This window comes from Macaca nemestrina, chromosome 3 (genome assembly GCF_043159975.1).
Source record: "Macaca nemestrina isolate mMacNem1 chromosome 3, mMacNem.hap1, whole genome shotgun sequence".
NCBI classification, from domain to species: domain Eukaryota; kingdom Metazoa; phylum Chordata; class Mammalia; order Primates; family Cercopithecidae; genus Macaca; species Macaca nemestrina.
This window is the reverse complement of record NC_092127.1, coordinates 7,106,370-7,121,191: the sequence shown is the minus strand read 5'-3', so window position 1 is coordinate 7,121,191 and position 14,822 is coordinate 7,106,370. Positions and strand designations below refer to the sequence as shown.

At 40.8% G+C, this 14,822-nt stretch overlaps 1 protein-coding gene across 23 annotated transcripts in view; it reads left to right on the top strand.

Annotated features, from left to right (window-relative positions):
• Positions 1-14,822, top strand: part of LOC105466614 (teneurin transmembrane protein 3) — a 2,765,046-nt gene that overhangs the window by 2,582,270 nt on the left and 167,954 nt on the right. For all 23 annotated transcript variants that reach the window (XM_071092800.1, XM_071092799.1, XM_071092798.1 and 20 more), the window contains one exon: positions 9,729-9,967. In XM_071092800.1, coding sequence (XP_070948901.1) covers positions 9,729-9,967 — 239 coding nt within the window. The remainder of the gene's footprint in view (positions 1-9,728; positions 9,968-14,822) is intronic.

The window sequence follows — 14,822 nt, the reverse complement described above, 5'->3', positions numbered from 1 at the left end:
GATAACTCTAAAGCTAGATCAACAAAGAAACAAACCTTTCAACTTAAGAAGACGTAAGAGCAACTATTAATTGTGCTTAACATAGAGTCCTCCTTCCTATTTATGTTTTAGCTTCTACATAGCATTACAAGTTAATGACGCAATGCAGCTCCACCGTTCTTGTCTTCTGCTTGTTGTTGTTGTTAAATAGAATCCCCCCTCAAGATTCCAGAGCCACAAAGCAGCTGTTAGTGTTCAGTGACCTTCTGCACCAGCTGTCTTTTGGGCTTTGAAATTGATTTTCCTCATCTCAGTCTCTGATAGTCTCTCTTCAAGTGTGTCTCTAGCTCATCACCAGAGTGAAAACAGTGGCACAAATGGCTGAGGAACTGGAGGCAGGCTCCATGCAGGGCATCATTTAGCTCACGCCTGTAATCCCAGCACTTTGGGAGGCCGAGGCGGGCGGATCACAAGGTCAGGAAATCGAGACCTCGGTGAAACCCCGTCTCTACTAAAAATACAAAAAATTAGCCGGGCGCGGTGGCGGGCGCCTGTAGTCCCAGCTACTCGGGAGGCTGAGGCAGGAGAATGGCGTGAACCCGGGAGGCGGAACTTGCAGTGAGCCGAGATCGCGCCACTGCGCTCCAGCCTGGGCGACAGAGCAAGATTCTGTCTCAAAAAAAAAAAAAAAAAAAAAAAACATCAGAACAAAAGGTGTGCTCAGTGTTAAAAGAAGCCGCCGCGGCTGCTGCTTTATTGCTGAATACAATGGGGAATATTCTCACAGGTTCACTTTTTTTCATTCCCAAATATGGTCTGAGAAGTAAAGAAAATTTCTGCCTTTATTCTACAAACCTCATGTGGATGCCAGGTCAAAACCATATGTTTTTGATAGTAATTTTTGCAGAATTTTTTATGTGTGAGAAGCATATTCCCAAAGCTATATGACTTGGCAGAGTCACAGGATGGGGAGAGACTAATGACACACAAAAATGTGTGCTTTATAGAGAATTAGGTGATGATAATTTCCTTGTGCGGAAAGTCAGTGTCTGTTCTCCATATAGCTGAATTTCAGTATTCCGTTCCTTCGTTAAATATTTGTAGAGTTCCAAACATAAAGTAACCATTGTGTTGGACCTTGAGAATGGGTAAAAAGAAGTCCTTGGGCTTAAAGACACATTAATCACAATATGCGCTTTGGCAGTGTTTCATACAGTGCAATGAAAGAGCCATTGTTGCCCTTGGAAAGAGGGTATCCTTGCTGAACCCCAAAACTAACAGAGTTCTACCACATCTGAGATCAAATATTCTCTGCTATAGAAAATATGCTGACACAGATCATAGTAATGTCTAAGAGATTTTTACGTGTCTATTTTCACGTATCTAGTTTGAGGCCTCATTTTACCTGAAGGAATCAGTCTGCACAAAGTGACACCATTTGTTTGTAAGTAGTTTCAAAATACATCAGTTTAAACAACCTTTACTAATTCTTTCTTTACTTACATACTAGAAAGTGATCTGAAAATACTGAAGTCTGGTGATTTTATTCTTTGATTGATTGACTGATTTTTGAGACAGGGTCTTGCTCTGTTGCCCAGGCTGCAGTATAGTGGTGCAATCACAGCTCACTGCAGCCTCAAACTTCTGGGCTTAAGCATTCCTCCTGCCTCAGCCTCCTGAGTAGCTGGGGCTACAGGTGCATGGCACCATGCTAGGCTGATTTTTTAAGAAAATTTTATCACGCCTGTAATCCCAGCACTCTGGGAGGCTAAGGCGGGTGGATCACCTGAGGTCAACAGATCGAGACCATCCTGGCTTAACAAGGTGAAACCCTATCTCTACTAAAAACACAAAAAACTAGCCGGGCATTGTGGCGGCGTCTCTAGTCCCAGCTACTCGGGAGGCTGAGGCAGGAGAATGGCGCAAACCTGGAAGGCGGAGTTTGCAGTGAGCCGAGATTGCACCACCGCACTCCAGCCTGGGTGACAGAGCGAGACTCCGTCTAAAAATTAATTAATTAATTAATTAATTAATTTAGTAGAGATGAGGTCTCACTGTATTGCCCAGGCTGGTCTTGAACTCCTAGGCTCAAGCAGTCCTCCTGCCTCATTGTTTTAAAATATAGTGCACAGGTGATTTGACTTCTCTTCCCATGTTTTGTAACATTTCTGTATTTATTATGCACGTACATCATCAAGGCCCCAGTGTGATATACACAATCAGATTTAAATCTCAAAAGCACCTCTCCTTTGTGACTAATCTGAGTACAGTACAGTCCCCAGTCTGAGGAGGGGTACTTCTGAGATTGAAAGTCAGTGGCTGGCCAGTCATGGTGGTTCATGCCTATAATCCCAGCACTTTGGGATGCTAAGGCAGGAAGATTGTTTGAGGGTAGGAGATTGAGATCAGTCTGGACAACATAGGGAGACCCCCATCTGTACAAAAATAAAAATAAAAATATTAGTCGGACGTGGTGGTGCACATGCTGTAGTCCAGGCTACTCAGGAGGCTGAGGAAGGAGGATTACTTGGGGCTGGGAGGTCAAGGCTCCAGTGAGCTGTCGTCACACCACTGTGCTCCAGCCTGAGTAGCTGGAGTAATGTTAGAACAAATAACAAAATATACAGTCACAAAGATGTAATTTTAGAATATTACATCTTTGTTTTGAACAATATCTCAAAGTTGCATTTTCCTCTAAGAAAAATAATAATTGCAGCTGGGCATGGTGGCTCACACCTGTAATCCCAGCACTTTGGGAGGCCAAGGCGGGCAGATCACCTAGGTCAGGAGTTCAAGACCAGCCTGGCCAACATGGTGAAACCCCGTCTTTACTAAAAATACAGAAATTACCTGGCATGGTGGCACATGCCTTTAATCCCAGCTACTCAGGAGGCTGAGGCTGGAAAATTGCTTGAACCCATGAGGCGGAGATTGCACTGAGCCGAGATCACACCACTTCACTCCAGCCTGGGTGACAAGAGTGAAACTCTATCGCAAAAATAAGAAAAATAATAATTTCATAGCAACTCAAGCCCTTGCCAAGATTGGTGATCTCATGATCTATTGATGTCTCAAATTTTGGAAATTTAAACAGAGCTGTCTGATTTGAAATCAGCATCTCTCAAACTTACTGTCTCTCACATAGTGGATGTTCACATGTTTTTAGTGTTGAGGCTAAGTTCATAATCTTGAGAGTCCCATAGGCTCAGATTCAAATCCTGTCTCCCATGGAGAAACAATGTACTTTGAATAAAGCTAAAACACGTATCCCAGGCTTGCTTTTTGGTTTTTATAATTTCCAACCTTATTTATTGCTATTTTATATATTTTATGATTTCATTCCTTTATTAGCTGTGACCTCTTGGCCAAGGTACTTAACTTTTTGAGGCTCACTTTTCCTCATCTGCATAGTAGTCACCATTTTACTTATGTTACACATATTTATTGAACACCTATAACATGCCAAGAACTTTTTAAGTCTTGTTAATGCAGAGGTGAATAGGACTTCATAGAGTTTACATTCTAATGCGAGAAGACAAATGATAGATTTGTGGAGTGAGTATATCATTCGTAGTCCATCAGTATAGCACGTTAGAAATACAACTTTTAAAAATATTTATGTTTTTTATTTTTATGTTTTGAGACAGTTTTTTTTGTTTTTTGTTTTTTGTTTTTTGGTTTTTTTTGAGACAGAGTCTTGCTCTGTCACCCAGGCTGGAGTGCAGTGGCACGATCTTGGCTCACTGCAAGCTCCACCTCCCGGGTTCCCGCCATTCTCCTGCCTCAGCCTCCCCGGTAGCTGGGACTACAGGCGCCCGCCACCATGCCTGGCTAATTTTTTGTATTTTTAATAGAGACGGGGTTTCACCGTGTTAGCCAGGATGGTCTCCATCTCCTGACCTCATGATCCACCTGCCCGGGCCCTCCAAAGTGCTGGGATTACAGGCGTGAGCCGCCGCACCTGGCCCTATTTCCTGAGACAGATTCTTACTCTGTTGCCAGGCTGGAATGTAGTGGCGTGGTCTCAGCTCAACGCAACCTCCATCTCCTGGGTTCAAGTGATTCTCCTGCCCCAGCCTCCCTAGTAGCTGGAATTACAGGTGCCCACCATCACATCTAGCTAATTTTTTTGTAGTTTGTTTGTTTGTTTGTTTTTTAGTAGAGACAAGGTTTCACTGTGTTGATTGGGCTGGTCTCGAACTCCTGACCTCGTGATCCGCCCGTCTCAGCCTTTCAAAGTGCTGGGATTACAGGTGTGAGCCACCGCACCGGCCCGTTTATGTTTCATTTTAGGTCTCATTCCTAGAATCCTCTCTTCAGGCAGTTTGGGTCCCTCCCTCCCCTACCCCAGCTCCTCCATGGTACTCTGAGCACAGCAGGGAGCTTCTGGTGTTAGACTCTCCACTAAGACGTCGAGTTTTCATGCTGTCTGTCTGTCTGTTTCTAATCCTCCTGATATTACAGGGGTCACCTTCGTTCCTATCTGCGAGACCCCTGCTTGTCCAGTGGCACACTCTGCCGTCTCTTTGCTACTCTTGCAGCCCATAGAAGTAGTTCCGCTTCTTAGAAATTATGCTCAGGCACAGGAATTGGCAAGGCTCCCTGACTGCATCACCTGGATGCTTCATGCGTTCATTTCCCTTTGAGATCCTGTTATCGCCTCCGTTCTCTGTCTGAGATGTAAGTGTTGGAACCAAACTGTCAATTCCCTCCTGGGCAGGGGTTGCCGCGAAGGATCACCGACACGAGATTCACAGCAGAGAGTTATTTATTACTAGCGCGCTAGGGTTCCAAGCTTTAAGTTGGCCCTGGGACCCCGACTGCTTGTTACAGGCTGTTTATATAGGCAAACACAAGTTTAAACACAGCTTATGGCGCGAAATTCAAACAAAGGCGCAAAATGATTGGGTTTAGCTATGGCCTGAGCAAGGTGTTTTATGCTAATTGGTTAGAGCAGGACCTTATGAGGTTTTTTTTCTGGAGTTGTTGATTCCGGGAACTTCGAGGCAGGGTGGGACCCCCGGAATTGGCAGGGTGGGACCCCATGAGGTTGTTTCCCGGAATTGGCAGGGTGGGTCCCTATCAGGGTGGGTCCTTATCGAGGCAGGGTGGGACCCTATCCAGAGCCACCTGGTGTTAATTTTTTTTTATATGAGGCCTAGTTTCTAAGTTTTATGAGGCCTAGTTTCATTAGGCACAGATTTTCTCTGCTCTCAGGCCTCTTGGATTTACACTGTAATCTCTGCTTCTCCAGGACTCACGCAGGGAGGCCAGGAGCGGGGCCTTTATCCCTGGGACACGGTACATCTTCAGCCAGTCTTCTCTTTCTCTCTTCCTAGCCCTTAATAAAATGAAATATTTTTTTCTAGTCTCAGGGGAATCTTTATTTTCTAAATTCGGTTTATTCCTGACATGTTGGGTACATCACAAAGCCTCTCCATTCCCACTTTCCCCCGGAGGGTTTTCATGGGACCAAAGACTGAGGTAAGGGGCTCCGTCGTTGGCCATGGGCCTGCAAACCTGTCACTACGGGAGTGTTGCGTGTTTCTGTACACACAGCTTTGCCAGGTAGCTCTCTCTGCTGCTCTCTTCCCTCGAGCATGGCATGGAAGCAGCAGGAAGAGCCTCAGACTTCCTTGGAGTCTCGTCGCTTCCCCCAGGACACCACCCACGAGGCAGAATTCAGGCTTCTCTTCCTGGGCCCTGTTGCTCCTCTGCTGTCACCAGCTCCCCTCAGGTTCTGCACCTGCCCCCAGTGTGGACATATTCTCCTTTCTGGAGGGAAGCCCTTTCTCCCCTCACACCATTTTCCTCCCCAGTCCACTCTCTTTCACTCAGCCATCTGGGCTTTAGAAAACCGGTAAGAGACTTAAGCTATTTCTTCCTTCATCTTATTTCATTTCTTCTGGAGGCAGTGAAATAAAACTAGAACAAGAAGATTGAGGCAGAGAAAACAGAGAAAGGGAAAAAAGTCAGGAGGAAAAAACATACTTTCAATAGTACTTCAGAAACTTGATTTACCGCACAAATAAATAATGGGATAACTGATTGTAATAACCACTTTGAAGAAAATTAACATGGTAATACTGTGAAGAGTAGAGGGAACAGGGCTTTGGATTGGATGGTCAGGTAGTAACATCTGAGCTGAGACTTGGAGGATAAAGGCTGAAAATACAAATAATCATTTTATTCTTCACTGCATTATGGTGAAAATTGTAGTGAAACAACAATACAGTGCTTAGTAGGTACTCAGGAAATGGCCGTTATCATTATTAATGAAGTCGACAGAATGGACACCTATCACCTCCATCGGTGATACCAGGAGGGGTCAACCCAAACTGAGCGAATGCCAAAGCCCACATAGCCCCAGCCACCGGGCTGTGGACCAGTACCGATCCGCGGCCTGCTAGGAACTGGGCCACACGGCAGGAGGTGAGTGACAGTCGGAGGAGGGAGCATTACTGCCCGAGCTTCGCCTCCTGGCAGATCAGTGACAGCATTAGATTCTCATAGGAGCACGAACCCTATTGTGAACTGCACGTGCGAGGGATCTAGGTTGTGTGGGAATCTAATGCTTGATGATCTGAGGTGGAACAGTTTCACCCCGAAAACATCCTCTCCACCCCCCATTCCTGGTCCAGGGAAAAATTGTCTTCCACGAAACTGGTCACTGGTGCCAGAAAGGTTGGGGACCGCTGCAGTAAAGTAAGCAAATTGTCCCACAGTCACAGGAAACGTCAGTCCTTTTCCTATGCTTGGCAGAAATGATCCTTTGGCCCTGTGAAATGCATGCGCCAGTGTTTGCCAGGACTTTTTAGGGTGGAACTTCCAGAAGATAATAACAGGATCTCTGTCCAATTACATGGATCTGTCCCAGCTTCACAGGAGGCATGCTTTGCACCCTTTAGTCTGCCTTTTAAATCCTCTCAGTGGCGTTGAGGGAATAGGCTGTTTCTATGGGCTGCTGAGCCTCCTGCTCACTCTTCATGTATAATCCTGAAAAGAGTGAGAATCTAGATCCGGGCCAACATGACTCATAGGCCAGGTCCAGCCCTGTTACTTGTTTTTGTACTGCTTGTGAGCAGAGAATGGTTTTCACATCTTTAAATAATTGACAACATGAAAAGCAAAGAGGATTTCATGACATGGGGAAATTCTATAAAGTTAAAATTTCAATGTCTACAAAAAAGTGTTACTGGAACAGAGCCAGAGTTAAACATGTATGCATCGTCTATGGCGGCTTTCACGATATAACAGTAGAGTTCAGTGATGTCTCTGGAAAAGCCTAAAATAGTTACTCTGTGTCCTTTACAGCAAAAGTTTGCTGATGCCTGATCTAAATGACATAGTCCATCTTCTTATCCAGACTACATGCCAGTGTGTGGAGTCGCCAGTATGGAATTTGTAAACCAGGGAATTCATTGTGTCCACATTCGTTTTGATGATGTTACATTTTGAATTGGCATTTAAAATCTTCAAATTATACTTATGTGTCTTTTGAATAGAGACTGTGATATGTGATTTTGAGCAAAATAATACATAGCTAATGCTTTTAGAGCACTTACCTTGTGCTAGATACTAATGTAAACACTTTATATATGCATTATTTCATTTAATCCTTGGAAAATGCCTGTAAATTGTATGTACTGTTATTATGCCCTTTTTACAGATGATAAAACCAAGACACAAAATTTGAGTAACTTACCCAAAATCATGCAGCTATTTATAGGTGAAGAGTCTGGATTTGAACTCAGACAGTGTCATTTCAGAGCGCTGAATAACCGTGCTGAATATGAATATGGTAGGAGGTACTAATGCTGCCTCCAACATAGCACTTAATTCAGGCTATAAACTTTTAAATTAGCTTTTTAAAGTAGTTCGATGGGGAAATGGGCTCATAATACAGTTGCTAGTATAATTTGTACAAGTGACAACTCATCATTTGTGTCTGTTCTAATTTTGTGGTTGACAAAGCATTTTTTAGAGACATTAGCTGTTTTGCAACCCTATTAAAATAAGTAAGTCACTAGTGCCATTTTTTTACAGGTCGAGAAAAAAAACTGAGGCTTCCTAGGACCAGATGACTAGGAAATGATAGACCAGGGACTGATTTTCAATCCAGAATTCGTTCCACTCTACTGGCCTGTATTAGGCCAACGTTCATGACTTTTACCACATCTGTAGACTGGCTTCACTATTTTTCACTAAATAATTTTCTGGAGATTGATTCTTTGTAACTTTTAAATACCTATTCAGCCTCTTCTAAGTAATAATATACATAAAATAAATGAGTGTGATCCTTTTTTATTAATCAGATACTTATATAACACATTCCAAGCACTTTACTTTAAATATTAAGTCATTTAAGTTTCATAATAACCCTGTGAGGTAGATACTATTACCATCCCCATTTTATAGATTAAGGAACCAAAACTGACTTTCATTAACTCATCAGGGACACGTACCTACTAAGTGGTTAAGTGGAATTTAAACCTTGGCAGTCTGGCTTCCCAGTTCTGTCCTGTTAACCCCTTAATTTGTTTGATATATTCAGCATTTCTCCAGTATACGATAAGTACATGAGGATTAAAATTAAAGGTATTTAGCTCTGTCTTATCTAAAATGACCTTGCATAAAGGCTGTACCATCTCAGGTTGAAAGGCCTGTGTACAATCTGAATATGAAAGAGAGCACAGTCTGTTGACTTCATGGGATGTGCTAGGAACATCGTGGTAAGTGTCGGGATACTCACTGAAGATACTGTAAGTTACCAGCATAATATTAAATGTAAACCATAAAACAAATGGTGCTTTTGTAAAATTTGGAGACCTCTATTGTTAATAGGAATCTTAAAATTAGTTACCTTTCCTGAAGAATTCCATTTACAGTGCTCTTGTTACGTGACCACACAATTTCCACTTAAACATTGTCAAGGAAGAGAGCATATAACTTTTAGAGGCAGGTTGCTCTCTGTTGTATGGCTCGTGGTCAGGGAACATTTCTATATTTGATCCAAAATCTGCTTCACTGACCCCTTCATTTATTTAGGTTTGGTATTAGAAGGTGTTCCATGATTCCTTCCCTCTCCCTACCCCCAGCAGGTTCACATTCCTGATTATGTTTGACATAAGCTGTCAATAAAATAGTTTGAATTGTTTGAGAGCTGACCAACTGCCTGTAGCCAAACTTGGTTTTATTGTACTTATTAGCAGAGAAGCAGGCCAAGATGACAGTGTTTCCATGGACGTCCAGAAAATAAATCAGTGTACAGAAGATCAGCGTGATCATGCATACTCATGTTTATATAAGTGTGTAGTCTCATGAGTAGTAAATGCCCATGTAGCTACAAAGCAACAAGACTGGGTTTCTTTTGCTAACTGAAAATGCTCTTAGGGTAATTCATCATGGGACATTCCAAAATGGTTTTGTTCAGGAAATAGTGTGATTAGAAAGTCTTTAGAGTCTCTCGAGATGTCTACTTGAAGGGACAGTGATCATTTATATGTATAAATCCTGCTGTCTACATTAAAAATCAGTCTCTTTCGTGAGAGTCATTTTTATGAGTTAGATTCTTTGGTTAAAACATTTCCTTGATTTTTAATGCTTTAGGTTATATAGGATAAATTCTTTAAAAAAAAAAAAAAGGAGAGAGAGAGCAAAAGAGACAGAAGAGCTAAATACATCACGGTCTCTTGTCTCTCATATTGCAACATATTTGTATCTTATAATGATATTCTCCTTTTCCACAGGCATTTCCTATTCAAAACAGGAACAGGGACAACGCCACTGTTCAGTACTGCAACCCCAGGATACACAATGGCATCTGGCTCTGTTTATTCACCGCCTACTCGGCCACTACCTAGAAACACCCTATCAAGAAGTGCTTTTAAATTCAAGAAGTCCTCAAAGTACTGTAGCTGGAAATGCACTGCACTGTGTGCCGTAGGAGTCTCGGTGCTCCTGGCAATACTCCTGTCTTATTTTATAGGTAAGAACAAGTTCTCAGAATTACTTTGTCTGTAAATCAGGGTGTTACATTGTTTGATTACTTGTATTTATTCATTTGGTCTAGAAGCATACTATGAGGTTATATTTGGTGGAGGTGAGTTTGGTCATAATATATCATAAATCACAGAGTATTTTCAGTAATTTTCAGCAAATTTAGATACATAGAAAAGCAGGTTTTGTGGGTAGTTCATGTCCGTAAACAGTGAGGTATATTCTTGGACAAAAACTATAGGGTACATTTGTGTTTGACTTATCCCTTGTGAAACATGGATAGCTCTGTGGCATTTCATGTGCACAGAATAATTCATGTGCTTGCAGTAATGAACCCTGTGCAGGATTTCCTTCGATGCGTACTCAATAGGGAGCTCTCCACTACTTGTGATATTACAAGTCTCTCAGCTCACTCAGCCATCTAAATGTAAAACTCATCACTCAGGGCCATCATCTTGCACTCAGGAACGCTCTCCAGAGAACTGGGCGTCCATAAAGCAATGAATGGATTATATACTCATTCATATATGTGGATTTTTCTTCTCTTCTGATGTAGTATTGATCATGTTTTTCATTTGATAGTAACCCAAATAATGGAAGCTACTAATAGAAGTTGTAAATATTGCTTTTATTTAACCATTTCTTAACATATTTGAGCATTCAAACTACTGGAAATTGCTTTTTAAAATGCCAGAACTGACCACATTGTATTTTGATCTTCTTCTAAGTGTAGGGAAAGGCCTACTGCATTGAAATGCTAATGGTGTCCACTGAGATAAATCACTGGCTTTGTGGTTTATCCACCAGGAACAATAGCCAGTGATGCATCCTCAAGTTTACAAAGCAATTTGTGATGCCCCATGAAATTCTATAACTGAATAAGAGTATTGCAGAGCTGTATGTAGAATACTATGATGCTTTTGCAGTGGACCAGTATCTTCCTCTGGCTACAGTACTCCTATGATATAATTAGGCACTTTGGAAAGTGAAATAACCGTTTTGAGTCAGTGTTTAATGGGAAAACAGAATTGTAGAGCATGAGAGAACTTCAGAGACAGTTGAGTCAGGGATGGCAACTACGTGACATGTTATGCAGTAATTTTTCCAGTTCTTTGACCATGGCAGACATCGTTAATGACTCACAACACTTTCTCTCCTTAACCCGATTACATGCTGCTTGTCTTCATCTGAGTGCTTCATTCACTACCTCTGACCGCCTCTACCAACCAGTCAGAGGTCAAAGCAAGATGAAACCTTTCTCTTACCTTTCTGTCATGTTTTAATCTAAGTTCACTTTCTCCTTATAAAGATGGTCAACCAGATACTGAAGGGGTTATCACTTGACCAGGATCACACCCTAGTGAGACAATACTGCTGTTGTTTCATAACACAGAAGGTGAATGAGTAATTTCACAACAAAAATCAATATTCCAGAGACAGATTTCTAGTATTTGGTTAGAAAATGTATCAGCCATCAAGAGATTCTATTCTAGTTAGCTGTATATATTATTTGTGTCTGTCAGAAGTGTGCTGCGAAAGAATTTTAAATGATTCTGAAATGGACCGGTCATAAATGGGATGTAGTAAATTAAGAATATGTATTTGAGCTGAACAAGGAGACCACATGGGCACAGGGAAGGGAACAAGACACACCGGGGCCTGTCATGGGGTGGGATGGGAGGAGGGAGAGCATTAGTTAAAAACAGCGAATGCACACTGGGCTTTATACCTAGGCGATGGGTTGATAGGTGCAGCAGAACCACCATGGCACACATTTACCTGTGTAGCAAACCTGCACATCCTGCACATGTACCCTGCAACTTAAAAATAAAAAAGAATATGTGCTTGTTGCAGATTTTTTTTTTTTACTGTGGTGCATACCAGGTAGATAAATATGCAGGGCTGGAATTCGGTGTTAGGTTGACTGGTCAGGCATCCTTTCTGATTGATAAGTGTCTGTGTGCTTCCGGTTGTTAAATATTTTGAATATCAATTCTAATGCCATTTAATTTTATTTTCATGGTGTGACTAGCAGGAAAAAATAGCATTTTAATGTGAGATCAGTCACTGTTACCTGTGAGACTTCTACTCTTTTTAAGGATCCATTAGTGAATATAACTATCAGACTTCTAAGTAAAAACTCAAAATTTTTCTTTTTTTTCATATTGCCTGGTTTTACTTTTTAGTCATTAGCAATCTGCTTTATTCCTACTAGTACCATGGTCATAAACTCTTCCCTTCGCTTTTATTTTTCCCCACATGGCAACACGCAAATTATCTAGTTACTATACTCATGTAGGCTTTTCAGTTCAACAGATATTTATTGAACATTTGTTTTGATCTAGTTATTGTGCTAGGAATTAAGAAGATACAATCCCAGTGTTATCTAGCAAACATTTACTTTTATCTTCAAAGAATTTTCTCATACTTTTATCACTTTAACGAAGCACATGTATGCTTCAGATTTTCATTGGTCTTCCTACATTTAAAGGACTAACACAATGATTTTATTTTTAATCAGGTGAAAAACTTTCATTCCCTCATCAATTCACATGATAAATCTTTTTTGATTCAAGATGTTGCCTTTACCCTTGAAAAAAAGAACAGGACACTTCTCTCAGGGAAGGTTGTCCTTTTCTATTAAGTGTGCATGTAAAGCAGAGAGGGAGAAAAGAGACACTTGCCCATCCAGCCAGATCAGTCTGATAAACCCCAGAATCAATGGAGAAGACCAATGTCATCATGAGATTGACCTTGCAACCTTTAACAGAAACGCAGCCATCCTTAAGCTTTTTTTTCCATTCCCTTAGAATCCCTTCTCTTATATTGACTGTTAACATAAAGTAAAAGCCTAAGACATTAAAAAAAAGCTTGAGGAATTATTTCTTAGAATATTTGTTCTTACTTTCCAGTAAGATAATGAGAACTTACGACATGTAGATTTAACATGTCTCTCCTCTAAGGTGAGTTATCTCAGGATAGACAAGGTGAACAGCTTCTGAAAGAAAGGCAAGGAGGGAGGAAGGGAGGTGGACAGGTTTTGTTGTTTGTTTTTTCTGTTTCTTCAGAATTTCAGAGAGTAAAGAAAGACCTTAAAAAGTGAAAACTAATTGTAATCCCACAGTGCATGCTGTCAACTTTTCGGTGTATATCCTTCCAGATATTTTCCCATGTACATATACAGCTAGAGGTCCATATTTTTAAATGCATTTTATACTAGGCTTTTCTCATATATCATTCATTATATATCATCTATATAATTTTATTTAGTGGCTATTCTTAAATAACTAGTTCCCCAAAATACAGTGACTTATTTTCTTATGCCTGTGTCTGTGTATGTTGGCATGTGCATATATGCTCATTTGATCCAGTTTTTTATTGGGATAAATTCTTTGAAGGATATTTGCTGTACCAAAGAGTAGGCATGTTTTAAATTTTGAAAACCATGGCAACTGTCAGTTTGTGTAACCACCAGTGCTAGTCATTACCTCTATTTATCTATCTATCCTTTATTATGCATATTTTTAACTTTTGCCAATCTCTTAGGTTAAAACATTGTTATTTGGATTTATTACTAGTAGCGCTGAATATCTTCTCATACATTTATTGGCCATTTGTATTTCTCTTTTTGTGTGTGAATAGCCTCCACTTTTCTATTGGGGCTATTCTCCTTTCTTTTTGATTTAAAAAGTCTGTTTTCAATTAAGGATATGAATTTTTTGTCCCATGTTATATACTTTTCCAATTTATTATTAACTCTGATCATAGTCATTTTTACCATATTTCGTACAGAAGTTGTAAAGTCATCGCATGTATTTTTTTTCCTTTATATTTCTGGCTTTCAAGACATACCTGTAAAGTCCTTATTTAATCTAAGTATTAGTTTGTATTTATTTTTTGTATTTTTATTTTTTTGAGACCAGTTCTCACTCTTTATTTCTTTAAATTTCTGGTTTTCATGCCATACTTATAAAGTCCTTATCTAAGTATTAGTTTTTATTTATTTTTTATATTTTTATTTTTTCAAAGACAGGATCTCACTCTGTCTCACAGGCTGGAGTGCAATGACGCAGTCACAGCTCACTGCAGCCTTTACCTCCTGGGCTCAAGTGATCCTCCCATCTCAGCCTCACTAGTAGCTGGGACTACAGGCACACACCACCATGCCCAGCTAATTTTTTTTAATTTTTTTTAGAGACAGGATCTCCCTATGTTTCCCAGATTGGTCTCGAACTCCTAGGATCAAGCTATCCTCTTGCCTCAGCCTCCCAAAGTGCCGAGATGACAGGAATGGGCCACCACTGTGCCCAGCCGGTATTTTTTAAAATGTACTTCAGTTTACTCTGATACTTAATGGTTTTTCAGTAACTATTTTTAGGTTAACATTTTCCTGGCCACTCTGACAGATGTCAGAGGTTCAAATTAGCTCTTCTTTCTAGAAGCTCATAGTCAAGTGATAAGGACATGCATAAAAACTCTCGTTTAACCCCATACGTGCTTTCATACCAGCTTGATGAGCAAAAGAGAAGACAGATGATACCTACATTTCACTGAAGATTTGGGGGAAAGGCTTGATCTAGCACCTGATGACTGAACTGGAGCTTTGTTCACCTCATGCCAATGGCGAGTGAGAAAATGACCTTGAGATGAGGTCATCTGAGGAACGGCAAGGAAGAAACGTGAAACATCTGCCATGGTGCATGTGCAGTGCTTACCGTGCCAGGCGTTGTTCTAGAAACTGTATGAATTACCTCATTTAATTTCCACAACAACCTTAGGAGGTTTCTTCTTTTAACAAACAGGGAATCTGTGGCTTAAAGAGATGGCTCTCCTGAAGGCACACA